This window comes from Sitophilus oryzae, unplaced genomic scaffold (assembly GCF_002938485.1).
Source record: "Sitophilus oryzae breed Bouriz unplaced genomic scaffold, Soryzae_2.0 scaffold_809_pilon_pilon, whole genome shotgun sequence".
NCBI lineage: Eukaryota > Metazoa > Arthropoda > Insecta > Coleoptera > Curculionidae > Sitophilus > Sitophilus oryzae.
In genome coordinates this window covers 942,817-958,345 of record NW_022147427.1, presented here as the reverse complement: position 1 = coordinate 958,345, position 15,529 = coordinate 942,817, and the positions used below count along the sequence as shown (strand labels likewise).

General features: G+C 33.0%; 2 protein-coding genes across 3 annotated transcripts; one reads left to right on the top strand and one right to left on the bottom strand.

Moving 5' to 3' along the window:
• Window positions 1-12: 12 nt before the first annotated feature.
• Window positions 13-1,608, bottom strand: LOC115888934 (complex I intermediate-associated protein 30, mitochondrial). The gene is made up of 4 exons (XM_030908825.1): window positions 1,249-1,608; window positions 559-803; window positions 299-484; window positions 13-250 (listed from the first exon to the last, which is right to left on the bottom strand). The coding sequence occupies exons 1-4, from the start codon at window positions 1,478-1,480 to the stop codon at window positions 26-28; spliced, it is 888 nt and encodes a 295-aa protein (XP_030764685.1). The 5' UTR covers window positions 1,481-1,608; the 3' UTR covers window positions 13-25.
• Window positions 1,609-1,682: 74 nt separating this feature from the next.
• Window positions 1,683-13,307, top strand: LOC115888933 (N-terminal kinase-like protein). Of its 2 annotated transcripts, none has more exons than XM_030908824.1 (12): window positions 1,683-2,066; window positions 2,129-2,392; window positions 2,445-2,668; window positions 2,749-2,839; window positions 2,923-3,237; window positions 3,291-3,512; window positions 3,565-3,793; window positions 4,730-4,921; window positions 5,894-6,058; window positions 6,117-6,268; window positions 9,990-10,293; window positions 12,585-13,307. In XM_030908824.1, exons 1-12 carry the CDS (start codon window positions 1,953-1,955, stop codon window positions 12,713-12,715), a joined length of 2,403 nt encoding a protein of 800 aa, XP_030764684.1. In that variant the 5' UTR covers window positions 1,683-1,952; the 3' UTR covers window positions 12,716-13,307. The 2 variants fall into 2 exon arrangements, with proteins under 2 accessions (XP_030764684.1, XP_030764683.1); XM_030908823.1 differs by having other exon boundaries at window positions 9,990-10,299.
• Window positions 13,308-15,529: the final 2,222 nt, after the last annotated feature.

The window sequence follows — 15,529 nt, the reverse complement described above, 5'->3', positions numbered from 1 at the left end:
AAACAAAAGAAATATAAAACTTCAATTATGTATTAGCTATTCCACTTGGTAATTTGTACATTTCATATGCAAATTCTTCTGTGTGGCTAGGATCATATTCCAAACCAATATAATCTATTTCCAATGAAAATTCACCAGCATATCTTTCCACTGCTGTAATTCCAAAAGATGAAACTTTGTCTAAAGGTATCCAACCTTGATTATCTTGAATTCTTCCTTTAGAACTTAGAAAAAATTTCGAAAATGGTATCTAAAAGAGTTTTGTAAAATACATGTTGCTCAGTTTGTTTAAACTTACTTTAACAATTTGCCAATAAGGACCTCCCCTGGTAAATAATGGATAGTTAAACATATCATTCCATGTTACATCGAAATAACCTTTAGTATGAACATTTAATAAATAAGTTCTGCCATCGCCTCTAACTTTCATTACTAACATATTGTAGTTGGACCAATCTAAATAGGTTTCTCTTTTAAATGATTTCTGAAAAAGATATGTGTATTAGGTGGAATTTTACTGATACTAAATATAATTAAAAAATGGATTTATCCACTTACTCTGGGTTTTACAGTTTTAATGTTACAGTAACCAGCTCTCTTAACTCTTCCATCTTTTGGCACTCTTAATACAAGCTCTCCAGAAAACAGAGCTTTTCCATGATTTGTTAATTCAAGACTAGAGGAACTAAAACCTTCATTATGATCTTTGTCTGAGGTTACAATCCATTTGTTCAAAGAATCTTCATTTTGAAATTTGTAGACTACATCAACTTCTCCTCGACGATATAGTAATATGGGATCATCTAAAAAAATGTACATGTTGTAAATAGTCTAAAATATCTGAGAATATATTTTTGCAATACTACCTACATACTGAAATTTGCAAATTAAAATGATAAATCGGGCAGCAGAATGGGCCATAATTTTATCTGTATTATTACCTTGTTGCTTGCTAAATGTCTATATAATATAGTGTATTATAGATAAGACAAAGAAACTATTTTTTATGAAAACCTTATGCTATTGAGACTAAGAATCACTTTAAAGAAACTTTATAGAGAATGTTCTAATTTGTGCTAATATATTATCTTATAAGGGAATGTTCCTGCCCAATGATCCTGAACGTTCCATCTTTACGATTGAGGACGTTCTCTCTATTTAGATAACACCAATTTTAAAAAATAATACAATAAGAACGAAATTAAAGGGTGATACTAAATACGGTATAGTACTAATAAATCTATTAACCTTTGAACTTCTCTTTGAGTTCCTCTGACCATAAGGCTACTTCTTTTTTCAGTTCGGCTAAGCCCATCCTCATTCTCTCCTTAAACGGTGGAAGCGGCCGATTACTTTCATAGCCCCCTTTTTCACTACGTTCAAAAAAAGTACAAACTTTCGTTGTGGTACTGATACATCTTTTATTAGAATTAAATAATAAACTTGAAGTGGAAAGAAAATTTCGTATAAAACGTGTCATATCAAATCATTTAACAAATGCACAAGTCGTAAAGCAAAATTCCAAATGATATAAAAAGTTATTTAAGTCATTGTTATTTAATAATTGATTTAAATAAATCAGCTGTATATGACAGTGACAGTTGCATTGCATAAACGTAATTTGGTAGTGTCTAGTGTTTAAAGTTATGTTATGGTCTAAAAATCCGAATATAAATAAACACAATGAACTTTAAAATTTTTGTAAGAATAGAAGTGTTTGCGCTTTAAATTTAGCCAGGAAAGAAATTGGGTTTAAATTTAACAGACTACTACGCAAATCTGAAGGTTACAAAATAATTTCACTAATTCAAACTAATTTTAGTTTAGCCTCCGTAGTGCAGATGTGTACTATATTCACATTTTTCATAGAATAAAAATATAGGTTAGATATGCGACATGTAAATAATTTAAATCATTGCGAAATCTTTGTATTTTTATATTGAAAAATTAATATGTGGTCATTTTTTTCGCGAGATCCTTCCAAAGATTTTAATTTTGAAATAGGAGAAGTGATAGTAGAGTATGAAAACAAAAGTGTATGGACGCTTCATAAGGGCAAGAAAAAGGTAATGCCCTACTTGTTACTGTTATTTCTTTTTATTCCACATTTTAATTACAATTATTTTAGGGTGTCAATGAAGAAGTCTCTATTTTTGTCTATGACATTAAAAGTGGTTCAGATGCCCAACTTGACATAGCCAAAGCAGCAGTAAAACGATTGAAAACTCTTCGACACCCAAGTATTCTCACATATCTTGATAGTTTAGAAACGGAAAAAGTATTGTATTTAGTAACAGAACATATAGACCCACTTACAGTTCATTTAGAGAAGCTTCCTCTTGAAGAGCCTCAAAAAGAATTATATGTTGCTTGGGGGATTTTTCAAATAACTGCAAGGGCTCATGTCACATAAATTATTCAGATATCTAATATTAACTTTTCAGAGAGCTTTATCATTTTTAAATAACGATGGAAGCTTAAGACATATGAATGTTAATATATGGTCAGTATTTGTTAATACATCAGGGGAATGGAAGCTAGGAGGTGTAGAATATGTTTTAAGTGCACAGGAGAACAATACATTTATAAATAAAGTTACTTCTTGCTTGGAAGTATATGATCCTCCTGAAAAAAATGATCCTAGTAAACAACGTTCTATAACTAAATGGTAAAATTTTTAAATTCAGGCTTGTATTAGATTATTTTAATCGAGTTCTAAATGAAAATAGAAATATTGTTTACTTCTAGCTCTTCTGATATGTGGGGATTGGGATGTTTAATTTGGGAGGTGTTTAATGGACCTCTATACCAACAAAGTTCTTTAAGAAACTCGGAGAAGGTATATAGTTATAAAAACTGAAATTAATAAATCTATTTAATAGTTATAGCAAATTTAATAATTGTGTTTTAATCTAATTTAAGTTACCGAAACAACTAACAAATTTGTATGCGGAACTGGTTGGTTCTAATCCACAAAGTAGACCGAATCCAGCAGATATAATCACAAGATGTAGAAAGTTAGGAGGGTATTTCAAAAATGATCTTGTGGATTCATTGCTATTCCTAGAAGAAACTCAAATAAAGGATAAAAATGAGAAAAATAGATTTTTTTCAAATTTAACGCCACATTTGGACAATTTTCCAGATAATATTTGTAAACATAAAATATTGCCACAGTTAATTACAGCTTTTGAATATGGAGATGCAGGTTCAGCAGTATTAGCTCCGATGTTTAAAGTAAAAAAAAACTCTATACACTGTATTTGTTCTACCTACTCTAATATTTTTAGTTGGGAAGGCTTCTAGATGAAGCTGAATATCAAAAGAAAATTGTGCCCTGTGTTGTAAAGTTGTTTGGTAGTAATGATAGAGCAACTAGGTCCCGATTACTTCAACAGTTGGAACACTTTATCAGCCATTTGCAAGCTAGTACAGTCAATGATCAGATATTTCCACAAATTGCTCATGGTTTTATGGACACCAATCCAACAATTCGAGAACAGACTGTTAAAGTAATATATAAAAATATTAAATCTGTTATAGTTAGTGGTATTTTTTTTTTAGTCTGTGATACATCTAGCTCCTAAGTTAAATTACAACAATTTAAATGTAGAAGTATTGAGGCACTTTGCGCGCCTGCAAGCTAAAGATGACCAAGGAGGCATTAGAACTAACACTACTGTATGTTTAGGGAAAATAGCTCATCATCTGCACCCTCAAATAAGGCAGAAAGTTTTAATATCTGCTTTTATAAGAGCCATGCGTGATCCATTTCCACCTGCCAGAAATGCTGGTATTTATCTAATACACTTTTAAAAGAATCCAATTATTTGAGAAGAAATTCTAGAATAGTATATTAAAAAATTGTATGTTACCAGTTTACTCTTTTTAAATTATTATTATCTGTGTTGCCATATTACCATGCAAGGTTAACTTACGTTTAACCCTTGATTTAATATATAAACAAGGGTTTAACTTAAATGATTGGAAACTTGACATTTTTTCATGCGAGACATATTGTTAAAATGTTTTATTTTTTTTGTGGATTTGTGCGAATAAAGCCAGCATCACTTATTTGCAAAATTATTTGATGAAGAAGTTTTTGTTTAATCAAGTTTTTTGCTTTTCAACTGAATACGTTTTTCAACATTATTTTTCAATTATGTTGATGCAAAAGTTGAGCAACAATTAAGAAGTGTTAACGATGCATGTCCTTATTGAAAATATTTTGAGAAAATTTTAGATACACCTAAACCTCTAAAGGCACTTAGGTTATTTTGGCTGCAGTTAGGTTATTTTGCTCGATTTTATCTGTACAGTTAAAAGCGCGCGGATAGAAAGCACGGGCAAGCGACCTCCCCACACTCTCATTTTGCCCGGTTTATTTTATCTGTGTCGTAGAAAAGAACAATGGATTCGAGAAAGAACTTGCTAGTATTGGCGCTACGAATTACTGTAAAAAAGGAAACCCAAAAATAGTATAGAGGAAAATGTTACACTATACACTGAAATTTTTAACTGTACAATCCTGCCCATCCGGTTAAAATCGGACAAAATAGCCAGTGTACTGGTGGCTTAAAATGTATAGGAGAATATAAGAGAAAAAATTCAACATCTTTTTTCGCGAAAAAAACCCTACCAGTTAAAATATTATTTATTCTTATTTAAGAAACACTCTGTACTTATTTAACGCATATTTTTAAAGGTGAATATTAACGTATTATTTCAGGTGTTTTGGCCTTGGCAGCTACCCAGCAATACTATTTATTAGCGGAAGTATCACAAAGAATATTACCTGCTTTGTGCCATCTTGCTTTGGACCCGGAAAAGTCAGTTAGAGATTCAGTGTTTAGAACGATTAAGGGATTTTTAGGAAAATTAGAAAAAGTCTCTGAGGATCCTAGTCTAAGGGAAAGCATGGGTAGTTACAGGATTTTTTTACCTTTGCCGGACGGCAGCCGTGTATAGACGACACAAAAAAAGAAGTGCCTTGGGGACGGTTGATGTGAATACACGACATCAACTTAAAGTATTATTGAAATCAATGTCTTTCAATCTAGACTTGTCTTAAAATTTAACTTGTACCTAGGCGGTTGTCGGAAGATATCCGTCATTCCCGTGCTTAGCATACACCTTGGTGCTATAATAGTTACGGTGCCATAACAGTTACCACCAGCCATAACAGTTGTCACATCAGTGACGGGTATAGCCGTCAGTTGTCTGTACCGTAAGAAAGACTTACTGGAGCGAATCATGTGCTATTCGAATTGATATAGACATTTTGCCTTATACGCTTTAACTCAATATCTTAAGTGAATTTTTAGTATATTTTTAAAATAAAATAGAAGAAAAGAAGTCTGTGCGCGGCCGTAGTGTCCTCAAAGCTCAGCTGTACGCCTCATGTAGATGAAGCGTACAGCGGAACGGAGAGGACCGCGAAGCGTTCAAATGCTTTAAAGTCAAATACGTTTAAAATAAAATAATTTTTTTTATTTAAACGTATTGGATTAAAGTAAACCGATGCGACCACACATAGCGTAGCGTATTGCGGATTGACGCGTACTTGTTCGCTGGTAGCGTATTTTCGTGCGTACTGCTCATTTTATATTGAGATTGTTAAGATCCACCTGCAAACCCGCTACATGTGTAGCACTACACACTCCTCTCTGGCACATGCTGCGCTACCCTCTACGCTACCAGCTTTATGTGGGACCGCACACTTAAGATGAGTTTTAATACGCCAAAAATTCATTTATGCTGTCGTCTATACACGACGCCCGACCACATAACACTGCCAAAACTCGGCCTTGCAGGAAATTTATCCGAAGAAGCCTCCGTCCCAAAAGGGTTCAGCTAAAACTTTAATACACATTTTTTGCATCTCATATTTTAGAAGCCGATGTTAATACTGCCACTCCAAGTTTAAGTAACGCGGCAGCAACATGGGCTGGATGGGCTGTAACGGCTGTTACAGCTAAGTTTTACCGAAGCCAGTCGGACACGGTTAAATCAATGAACACTTTCGCGAGCAAGATGATGAACAAGCCAGGATCTTTAGGTTAAACAAAATACTGTGAAAAAAACCAACAACTTTTCTCGCGATTCTTGATTTACAGAGCAACCATCCAGTAGTAGTATATCAACCACAACTTCCAGTGTGACATCCATGACATCACTTGAACATGAGGATGGGAGTAGGGGTAACGAATCAGTGTCTGATTACGACTATGATCACTGGGGTGACAACGATAATTGGGGGGATATGGAAGTAAGTTTAAAACTTATTTTTTAAAAAGCACTATATCGCGCCTGTGCGGCGTTTTATAACAACAAAAATACATAAACGCAGTTTTTTTTGTAAACTATTTCCCTCTTATTTATTTGCAATATATTGCAAAAGTCTGTAAACCATGATTCAATATTATATCATCTATTGTCCTCTTTCATTGCGGCGCTTCGTAAATTACTGCTCAATGTTTGTCCTATTGACGGATATCATCAATTAAAATTACTAGACCCCTATTTCAAACAAAATTCAAATCCGTTTTTTACTAAAATCTATATTACTAAAACTGGTATATGCCGATGTGTGTCTAAAATTACAATTCAACCACAACCGAATTGGATAAAGGCCAAACATATTTGAAATTAATAAAGTTTGAACGCGTTCAATTATTAATTTTGGAACGTATATCTACTTAGAATTTTATAAATGTTAAGAACTGATCTTAGATATACCCTGCGGTGGAATACCACCACTACATGTTTCATACAAGAATTTTTCAGATCCGTCATACACAGGTTAGTTCACGGTCAGCAGCACATAAGCCAGACGTAACATAAATATACCAAGAAGGGAAGACTGGATAAAAGGTACACCCATAAAAGCTGAGGCAACCTGGTATACAGACGTCTTAAGAACGTCGGAAAGCGTAGGACCTAACCAACTGGAATAGTAGGGCCGACACAAGGAATATCTTTCCACGGGTAGGCCTATCTAAGTATGTCACAATTTTCTAAGGCAGCAAAGAACACATTGTTCGGTGGCCATCTTCACAGACGGCCAAGCAGCGCCAAAGCCTCGGTTCCACGGAGGCACATTCTAGAATAGTGTGGGATTGTGTGTGTGTGCTTTAAATACATTGGATGAGGTGAGGTGAGCAGGAGAGAAAAAACAGATGAAATGGACAAACAAGGCTCATCTATGCCATTCATAGGCCCAGAACCTCCAGAACCGAGGGGTTTGGGATGTTCAACCACTGTGGGAATTACATATACATTTTCTTAGCTGTCACTGGCAGTCGTCGGCATCAGTCTTAAGGCAGTCGACTATAATTATATGGTCTTCTTCGCAGTCATTGGAAGTCGCCTGGCAGTAAAATGCAATTTGAAGAAGAAATTATTCAGCCTGGCAAATGTGCGGCTCTTTGTACTAGGCAATGCCAAGTTGCTAGACTTTTTGAAATTGATAAGGCTGGAGAATGTAACATAAGGGGATCAGAAGACGACAACAATAGATCTCAAAGAATCTAATATAATAATAATAATAAATTTATTGATGGTAATATAAAGAAGTATTTGCAAAAGTCAAGAAAAAATAAAATAGGATAAATGGGCCAAACTTAATGCAAACAATAAATCCAATAATATCTACTACAATAAATATGCTAAATGTTACACTAATTAAAATAAGACACTTGATACAACATTTAATAAAAATTAAAATCGGCATTAAAAACCTTTACTACTAAAAAAATGTATAAGGACATAAGCATGTACAGTCAATCAGAATATACTCTTAAGTATAGATGCAAAAAATTACTTCACAAGTCAGATACAACACATTTATCAAACGTCACAGTTTAAAAGTTCTTCGATTGAGTTAACGCTTTTTCAATCAGGAAATTTTTAATTGGAATCTTAAATTCCATCTTGGGCGGCCGTGGCGCAGAAATTGACAGTTTGTTGAACATTCTTATTCTCCAAACGTGGGGTCTACTGTGACATCTTTTTAGTTTTCGGAAGGTAGTATTCAGGCCTTCTTTATTTCTCGTATTATAAGAGTGCACGTTACTTCTCACCGTAAAGTCCTAGATATTTTTTACATAAATTAAATTTTCAAATATTTATACAGATGGAAGTGTTAGAATTCTTAGTTCACAAAAGACATTCCATATCTGAGTTCCATATTAAGCACTAGTCTATTGGTCCTGAACCAATTCTTAATTGTAACATAAAACGATTTCCCACTGCAAGATATGGAGGTGTCGTCAACAAGGAGGGTAAATGATATATCTAGATATAACTCTAAAACGGATATTAGAAAAATAATGATGACATAACATTGAACGATCGTTGTACAGAATAAAGCCTGCCCAACGATCTAAAATGATACAACTCAATTAACCAGTTAGTTAAAATGACAGACATAAATGCTACGTTTATGTCTCCTCCCGTTGGCAGGCTTTATACAAAGGTAGTGTAATCAACTTGGAGTCACAACATGCGCAATATCTTGTGTTTAGCTGTCTCAATTCTTGTTAATTATTTATTTCAATTATTCTAATATAGCCCAGCAAATAAGGACACGAAAAGACCCAAACCTCGGCTTAATTCGTTGACCATGATTTTTTAGGCAGATTGTGTACCTTTTCGGGAGTAGTTTTATGAAAAAATGGCCCCAAATGACCAAAAAATCACTTTTTTGCAAATATCTACCAAAATATGCAATTTACAACATTTTTCTTGAAATAAAAAATGAAGCTTAAGTCATTATCTACAAAAAAAATTCTAACTCTTTTTTTCGTTAAGTCCTAGGAAAACGGTCCTAAATGGCAAGAACGTTTTTTTTGCCGAAATATGGCTTGTAGATGATTTTCATGATCGCCAAATGGAAGATTGGATCCTTAGCTAAAAATATGAGCCTCACATTTTTTTTTCGTAAAGTTGTTCGTAAAAAGTAACCAATTCGACTATTAGTAATTATGCAATTTTCTTTTGTTTACGACACTTTCGGGAAATCCCCCAAAAAGCGGAAAAAGCCACTCACGAAAAGTTGTTTTTTTATTAAAATATGATTAAACAAATTCTTCAAATTTTGAGTTGCTTAAAGAGACTCTTAAGAACAACTGTTAAAAAAAATCTTGACAAATAAGCGATTATTAGTGAACATATGAATAAGTTTGTAAATATCTGAAAATGTTTAGACCAAGGAATGTTTGTCCGTTTTTTTATGATCATAAAATATGACAAAATTCAAATAAGTTCCAAAATGTGATAGTTGTTGATTCTACCTTTTAAATGAACTTGGAATCGTCAAAAAATTTAGCCATTTTTTTTAGAGTTATTAAACAATTATTTGTTCTATCAATCAATGACACGCTTATGAAATCTATCTTCGGAGCTTTAAGGCTTGGAGAGGAAATTGAGGGATCTTCGAGGTGAAATATCTGGAAAACTCCTTTTGGGGGATTTCCCGAAAGTGCCGTAAACAAAAGAAAATTGCATAATTACTAATAGTCGAATTGGTTTCTTTTTACGAACAACTTTACGAAAAAAAAATGTGAGGCTCATATTTTTAGCTAAGGATCCAATCTTCCATTTGGCGATCATGAAAATCATCTACAAGCCATATTTCGGCAAAAAAACGTTCTTGCCATTTAGGACCGTTTTCCTAGGACTTAACGAAAAAAAGAGTTAGAATTTTTTTTAGATAATTATCTAAGCTTTATTTTTTATTCCAATAAAAACTTTGTAAACTGCATATTTTGGCAGATATATGCGAAATACTGATTTTCGGCCAAAGCCAGCCAAGCACGGTGTTAATTTTTGTCCCCTAATTTTTTTCCCTTAAAACTACTCCCCAAAAGGTACATAATCCGCCTGAAAAATCCTGGTCGACGAATAAAGCCGTGATTTCCTTAAATTAAAAGTTAAAACCGTCATTTACTATACTAATGTTGATTATTAAAGAATTGTTATTATAATAGACAGGGGGGCAAATGGCTAGCAGCAGTGGTAGTGGGGGCATAACAGGTACTCAAAGCGATCCCACAAGTCCTCCATCGGGTTCGGGCGGTGTGAAAGTGACCGACGGTTGGGATAACGAAGAATGGGGAAGTTTGGAGGAAGAGCCAGAAGCTGAACTCACGTCTCCGTCAAGCGCTTGGAGTCCCACGGACATCACTCCAATAATTCCTCTAAAACCAGAAATTAACAAGTCAGCCATTACCAACCGAAAAACACAGTCCACCTGGGACGAGACTGAATTCGAACCTATAGATGAAAATTCAAGTACAAGTATTTTCAATTAATCTTTAACAAATCTACAGAATAACCTAACTGTACAGAAGCGACACGGGTAATATTTCGTGAACCAAATTGACGTGAGTTTATTTGTCACATTTTTAGCCTATAAAGTCCCGTTCTCAAAACTACTTTCTGTCGCTGGCGACATTGGTTGACACTTCAAAGAAACAATGATGGTGGATTTATACTTCGAGTATTAGTCCTAACCTTACCCTTAACATTAACCCTAAGAAATTAACCTTGAGAACTTAATGAAATGCCGTTCATACTTCTCCTACTTAAGAAAATAATATTCTCGTAAGCGCTTTTGCTCATGTAAAACGTGTTTTGAACTAACCTAAATTCACAATTATTTTTAAAATTTCTAATACTAGAGAAACTAATTTTTACATTAATAATTTCTAGACCAAAAAATACATTGTTTATTAACATTTTATAAACCGTCAAATGCCACATGTCGATATTATTTCGAGAATTCTTAAAACCCCTAGTTTTGAGCATGCGCGATTCCGTTTTGAATTAGCATTAGCCCTAAGAATATAAAATTTACCAACCTGTTAGGATTAAGGCTAATGTTATGATCGATACAACAGAAGCATGAACGATATCGTTCGTTAACGTTGATTCATATTCTTGGGATTAGGACTTAGGAGAGCTAAGATCGGAAGCATGAACCCACCCTGAGAGCTGTGTTAAATTTAAAATTGACAGCTGTTTGAATTTTGTACAAATCTCATTGGTTCTTATCGCTGGCGCCAATCAACACTACAAACTGAGAACGGGGCTTAATTTTAACGACGTGGGTTGTCAAATTTTGATTAGTTGATTGTTAATAATATGGATGAACGTGTAAAAAGCCGTATGGTAAAAAAATTTTATGAAGAGTAGAAAAAAAACAAAACTTCTTTTAAAACGCCGTTAGCTGTTAATAACTATTGTAAACATTTAATTTATTTCGTATATTTGATTGTTTCATTGTTATTATTTTATTTGTGTTTTGTGTAGGGATCAAAATTTATGCTGAAATAATTGAAAGTATTGTTTGGGAAACAAGAGAAATACCATTCCTCCCTCTTTATTTTTTTACTTTTTTTACCTATATTTTACATCAAAACGTAATAAAACGCCAAGAAACAGACTTTATTTTAAATTGTATTTTTTTGAATTTGTATTTACTGAATTTAGTAAGAAATTTAAAACGCCACAACAAAAATAACGGCTATACAGGGTGAGTCTTAAATAAGTGCAAATACTTTTAGGGGTAGTATATCTCGACACATCTACAAGCGATACTAAGTAAAAAAAATAAATTTTAGTTGCGTTATCGAGAGCGCGATTATTAAATTCATTGTTGCCAACCATGGACATATTCGGCTGATTCGGCACCGGGCTGACTAACTGGAATTTAAATTTCCTGCTAGGGATTCAGGTGGTAGCTCTGCTGTAAAAAATGTCAAGTTGTCACATTTATTTATTTATTTCCTGACATTGTTATTCATTTTCACTTTAGTTTTGTATTACGAGTTTTTGGTTTTAAAGGATTGTAATTGATATTTTAAGCTCAACAGTTTTTACTAGCAGACCTTGCAGTCGAAAATTATTCATTTTAGAACCGCGTTTAGTGTGAAGTGTATAAGAAGCCGAAGCAGCTTGACAGCCATAGTAAAAAACACATCGCAACCTTATTAGAATGTTTTCAACGGGAAAGCGGTAGTAATGACCCTTTAAGTCCGTTAAGTGCTGTTAAGTAGGTGAGTTTTGTTGATGTAAATAATAACTGTTTATATACTTATAATTAATTCATTTTTGTTTCCTAAAATATTTTGACTAAAAGAAAATATGTAAAAGTCGGCAATGCTGTGCCGGCAAAACTTATTCACGTGACTAAAAGTTTATTTGGCATGATCTAGATGAGGTTTTTTCCCGAAATTTTTTTTGAAAATTTGGAATTTGTTGAAATATTTTTTAATTTTTAGTTAAAAAACATAACGCAAATGGAACGTAAAGAGAAATTATGTTTCTTTTATCGAGATCTATCAGCCCTGAAAATATTGCATTTTGCACTTATTAAGACTCTCGCATATAAACAAATAATTTTAATGTGACTTCGAGGATTATTAGTCGTTTTAGGGTATATTTCAAAGGAGCCGACGCTGACTCTCGCCAAAGATAATTCTACTACGAACACGTGTTAACTATAATATTCTTTCCTCTCGCTTCTGTATAGATAAGGTATTCTGTGATAAAGACTCCATGGTGAAAATTTCTTACTTCAGGTAATCAAAAGTTAGAAGAAGCGAAAAGAAAACGGGAAGAGAAGAAAATACTTCGACAGAAGGAACTGGAATCCCGTCGAGCTAATAGAACTGTGGGTGGTCCTATGAAACTAGGAGCGAAAAAAATGTAAAATCTGATGTAAAGAAGTTTGTAATTACTCAGCTTCGCCGGTAAAAATGATTTACGATATTATTCATTTGTAAATAATAATGGGAAAATGATAAAAGTTATTCAAGACCGGGGTATACATTAGAGAAAAATCAAATAATCTATAAAAAATATGCAGGGTTTTTGTGAAGAATGATGCAAAATGTAACTGTACCACTAATCATAGACTACTATGACAGACATATTGGATTGTAGTAAGATTAAAATATATTAAATATACAATCTAATATCTTTTTAAGTCTTCTAGATGTTCAAAACATTTATTTATATATAAAAAAGTTAACTGCAAAAAAAATCCTTAACTGCAAAACAGTCATTTTTTTTTAATTTAAAATTACAGACGTAATATGCTGATATTCTTATTATAATTAAATAAATGTTGATAAATTACTTTATATAAGCTTAAAGTGTTATACTGAATGTACTATAAATGTTTTTGTCTTCTTTAATCATCTCTTTCAGAAGAAATTTTAGACTGTAAGCCTAATAAATTTTATTTTTTACAGTTTATATCTATTTATACTTAGATTCGTTTTAAATAAAACTTTTACGTTAAAAGTATCGGTTTATTAATTTTTGAGTTACCATTCGCTGTTCTAAACATATTATGAAAAAAAATAAAAAGTTAATTTTTGTAAAATGCTACTGGTTTAGAAACCAAACGAGAATGAGCTTATCAAAAAAGTAAGTATTAAAAATGGGTACATCTATCCTTTTTCGAGAACACTTAAATAAAAGCCCTTTTAAACGAAATTAATCAGCCACAAAGGTATAGCATGAACAAGCATAGTTCAACCTTACGTCATATGTTGTTTTACGTTCGTAATGTGGGATAAAATAAATTGTGAATGGTTAGTTGGTAAAGTACCACACTTTTGTTGTTTGATATTGATCTATTCAATATAAAAATAATAAATCTTCAGTACTGTTAAAATTCGTTGTTGCCAAAATTATGGAGGGCATAAAAAAGGAGACTTATCGGCAATTGGCATATTTGAAACTTCTGTCCCTACTTTTGTGCAGGTTTTTCGGTTTAACTACCCCTGCAGAAACTCTATAAAAGTAGGGACAAATATGCCAATTGCGGATAAGTCTCCTACCAACAGTCACCACTGCAGACCGCTTTTTGATTGTTATAGTATATTGTTTATGTGCGTTTTTGCTAAAATGTATTGCAATTTCATTGAATTTTAATCATAACAATGAGCGTTGTGAAAAAAAATTATAAATGTAGTTGCTTCATACCAGGCTGTAGAGAGGTGTATTTTGCTGAAAAGACAGCGAAGAAAGACCAGGGTGAAAGAATCCAAATCCTTTAGAAAGCTCCTAATGGTAAGTATGACTATTTAATAAAATATAGATAGATGTTAACAAAAATACATTGAAGTTTATAATATATTCGATATCAATTAAATTTGTAGTTACGTAATCGAGTGCGCGATTTGTAAATTCATTGTTGCCAACTATGGACATATTCGGCGCCGGGCTAACTAACTGAAATTTAAATTTCCTGCTGGGGATTCAAATGGTAGCCCTGCTGTAAAAATGTCAAGTTGCCACTATTTATGTCCTGACTCCTGACATTGTCATTCGTTTTGACACTTTAGTTTTGTATTACAAGTTTTTGGTTTAAATGAATTTTGTTGTGATACTTTAAACTTAAAAATTTTTACTAGCAGACCTTGCAGTCAAACATTGTTATTTTTAGAACCTCTTCTAGCGCGAAGTGGTACAAGATTAGAGCCGTAAAAAACTCATTGCAACTTTATTAGAATATTTTAAACGGGAAAGCAGTAGGAATGGCCCTATATGTCCCTTAAGTGCTGTTAAGAAGGTGAGTTTTGTTGGTTTAAATAATACTGTCTATATATTTATAATTAATTGATTTTCGATTCTTAAAATATTTTGATTAAAAGAAAATATGTAAAAGTGGGCAACGCTGTGTCGGTCAAGCTTAATCACGTGACTAAAAGTTTATTTGATATGAACTATACTATCAGTATACAGATTACATTAATAATCATATTAATAGAGAATATAGGATATAGCCTTGTTTATAAAATAAAAATTATTTAATACCTACCTTCTAGCTGCTAAAATTATCTGTTGGGGTGTATTATTATAACCACAATTTGAACAATGTCTTCGAAAGCATCTTCGCCTCTTAAGAAATGATTCTTGAATTACCCAGCTACTTCGAATCGTGAGAAATAATTTTATTTACTAATTATACATTTTTTACTAGGATTCTAGCTTGCTACAGCCAGTTAATATTCGGTGCTACAGCAACGACAAAGAATTGTTTAGAGACAAATGTTGCAAGTTAGAACCTTATAATTTGAATGAATACTGGAACATGAAGTTTGCTGATGATCGATGTAACTAGAACATCATCTCCAGCTTATTTAATAATTTCCAATTATTCCTCCCTTACATATTTAGATACTCTCTAAAACCTAAATCTGGTAAAAATGTGCAGAAATATAAACTTAAATCTATAATTAATAACAAACTAGTTATCCTAACAATAAGAAGCCATTTCTGAACAAAGTAGGAACACCTGCGCCTCCAAGCGGCGAATTTGGAACTTCATTTTCTTCATGAAATGGGTCTAAGATCGATATATATCGAATGGATTCTTTCTAAGCTATCCGTAAGGCGGGTTAACACTGTACAAGAGTACTTGTATAGTATTTCTGAAGTCAATTGGAAGTACTGAGACTCTTAATTCCCTTGTCCGGACGACGCCGACAAAGACAGTGCCGAAATTAAGAGT

What these genes read in the sequence shown, in the direction of transcription:
- LOC115888934 (XM_030908825.1), bottom strand. Translation starts at nt 1,480, where the DNA reads ATGACACGTTTTATACGAAATTTTCTTTCCACTTCAAGTTTATTATTT. An exon ending in ACTCAAAGAGAAGTTCAAAG is followed by an intron (nt 804 to 1,248) that starts GTTAATAGATTT and finishes ACATTTTTTTAG; the next exon opens with ATGATCCCATATTACTATAT. An exon ending in TTAAAACTGTAAAACCCAGA is followed by an intron (nt 485 to 558) that starts GTAAGTGGATAA and finishes TATCTTTTTCAG; the next exon opens with AAATCATTTAAAAGAGAAAC.
- LOC115888933 (XM_030908823.1), top strand. Translation starts at nt 1,953, where the DNA reads ATGTGGTCATTTTTTTCGCGAGATCCTTCCAAAGATTTTAATTTTGAA. An exon ending in CTTTAAGAAACTCGGAGAAG is followed by an intron (nt 2,840 to 2,922) that starts GTATATAGTTAT and finishes ATCTAATTTAAG; the next exon opens with TTACCGAAACAACTAACAAA. An exon ending in ATAATTGGGGGGATATGGAA is followed by an intron (nt 6,269 to 9,989) that starts GTAAGTTTAAAA and finishes TTATTATAATAG; the next exon opens with ACAGGGGGGCAAATGGCTAG.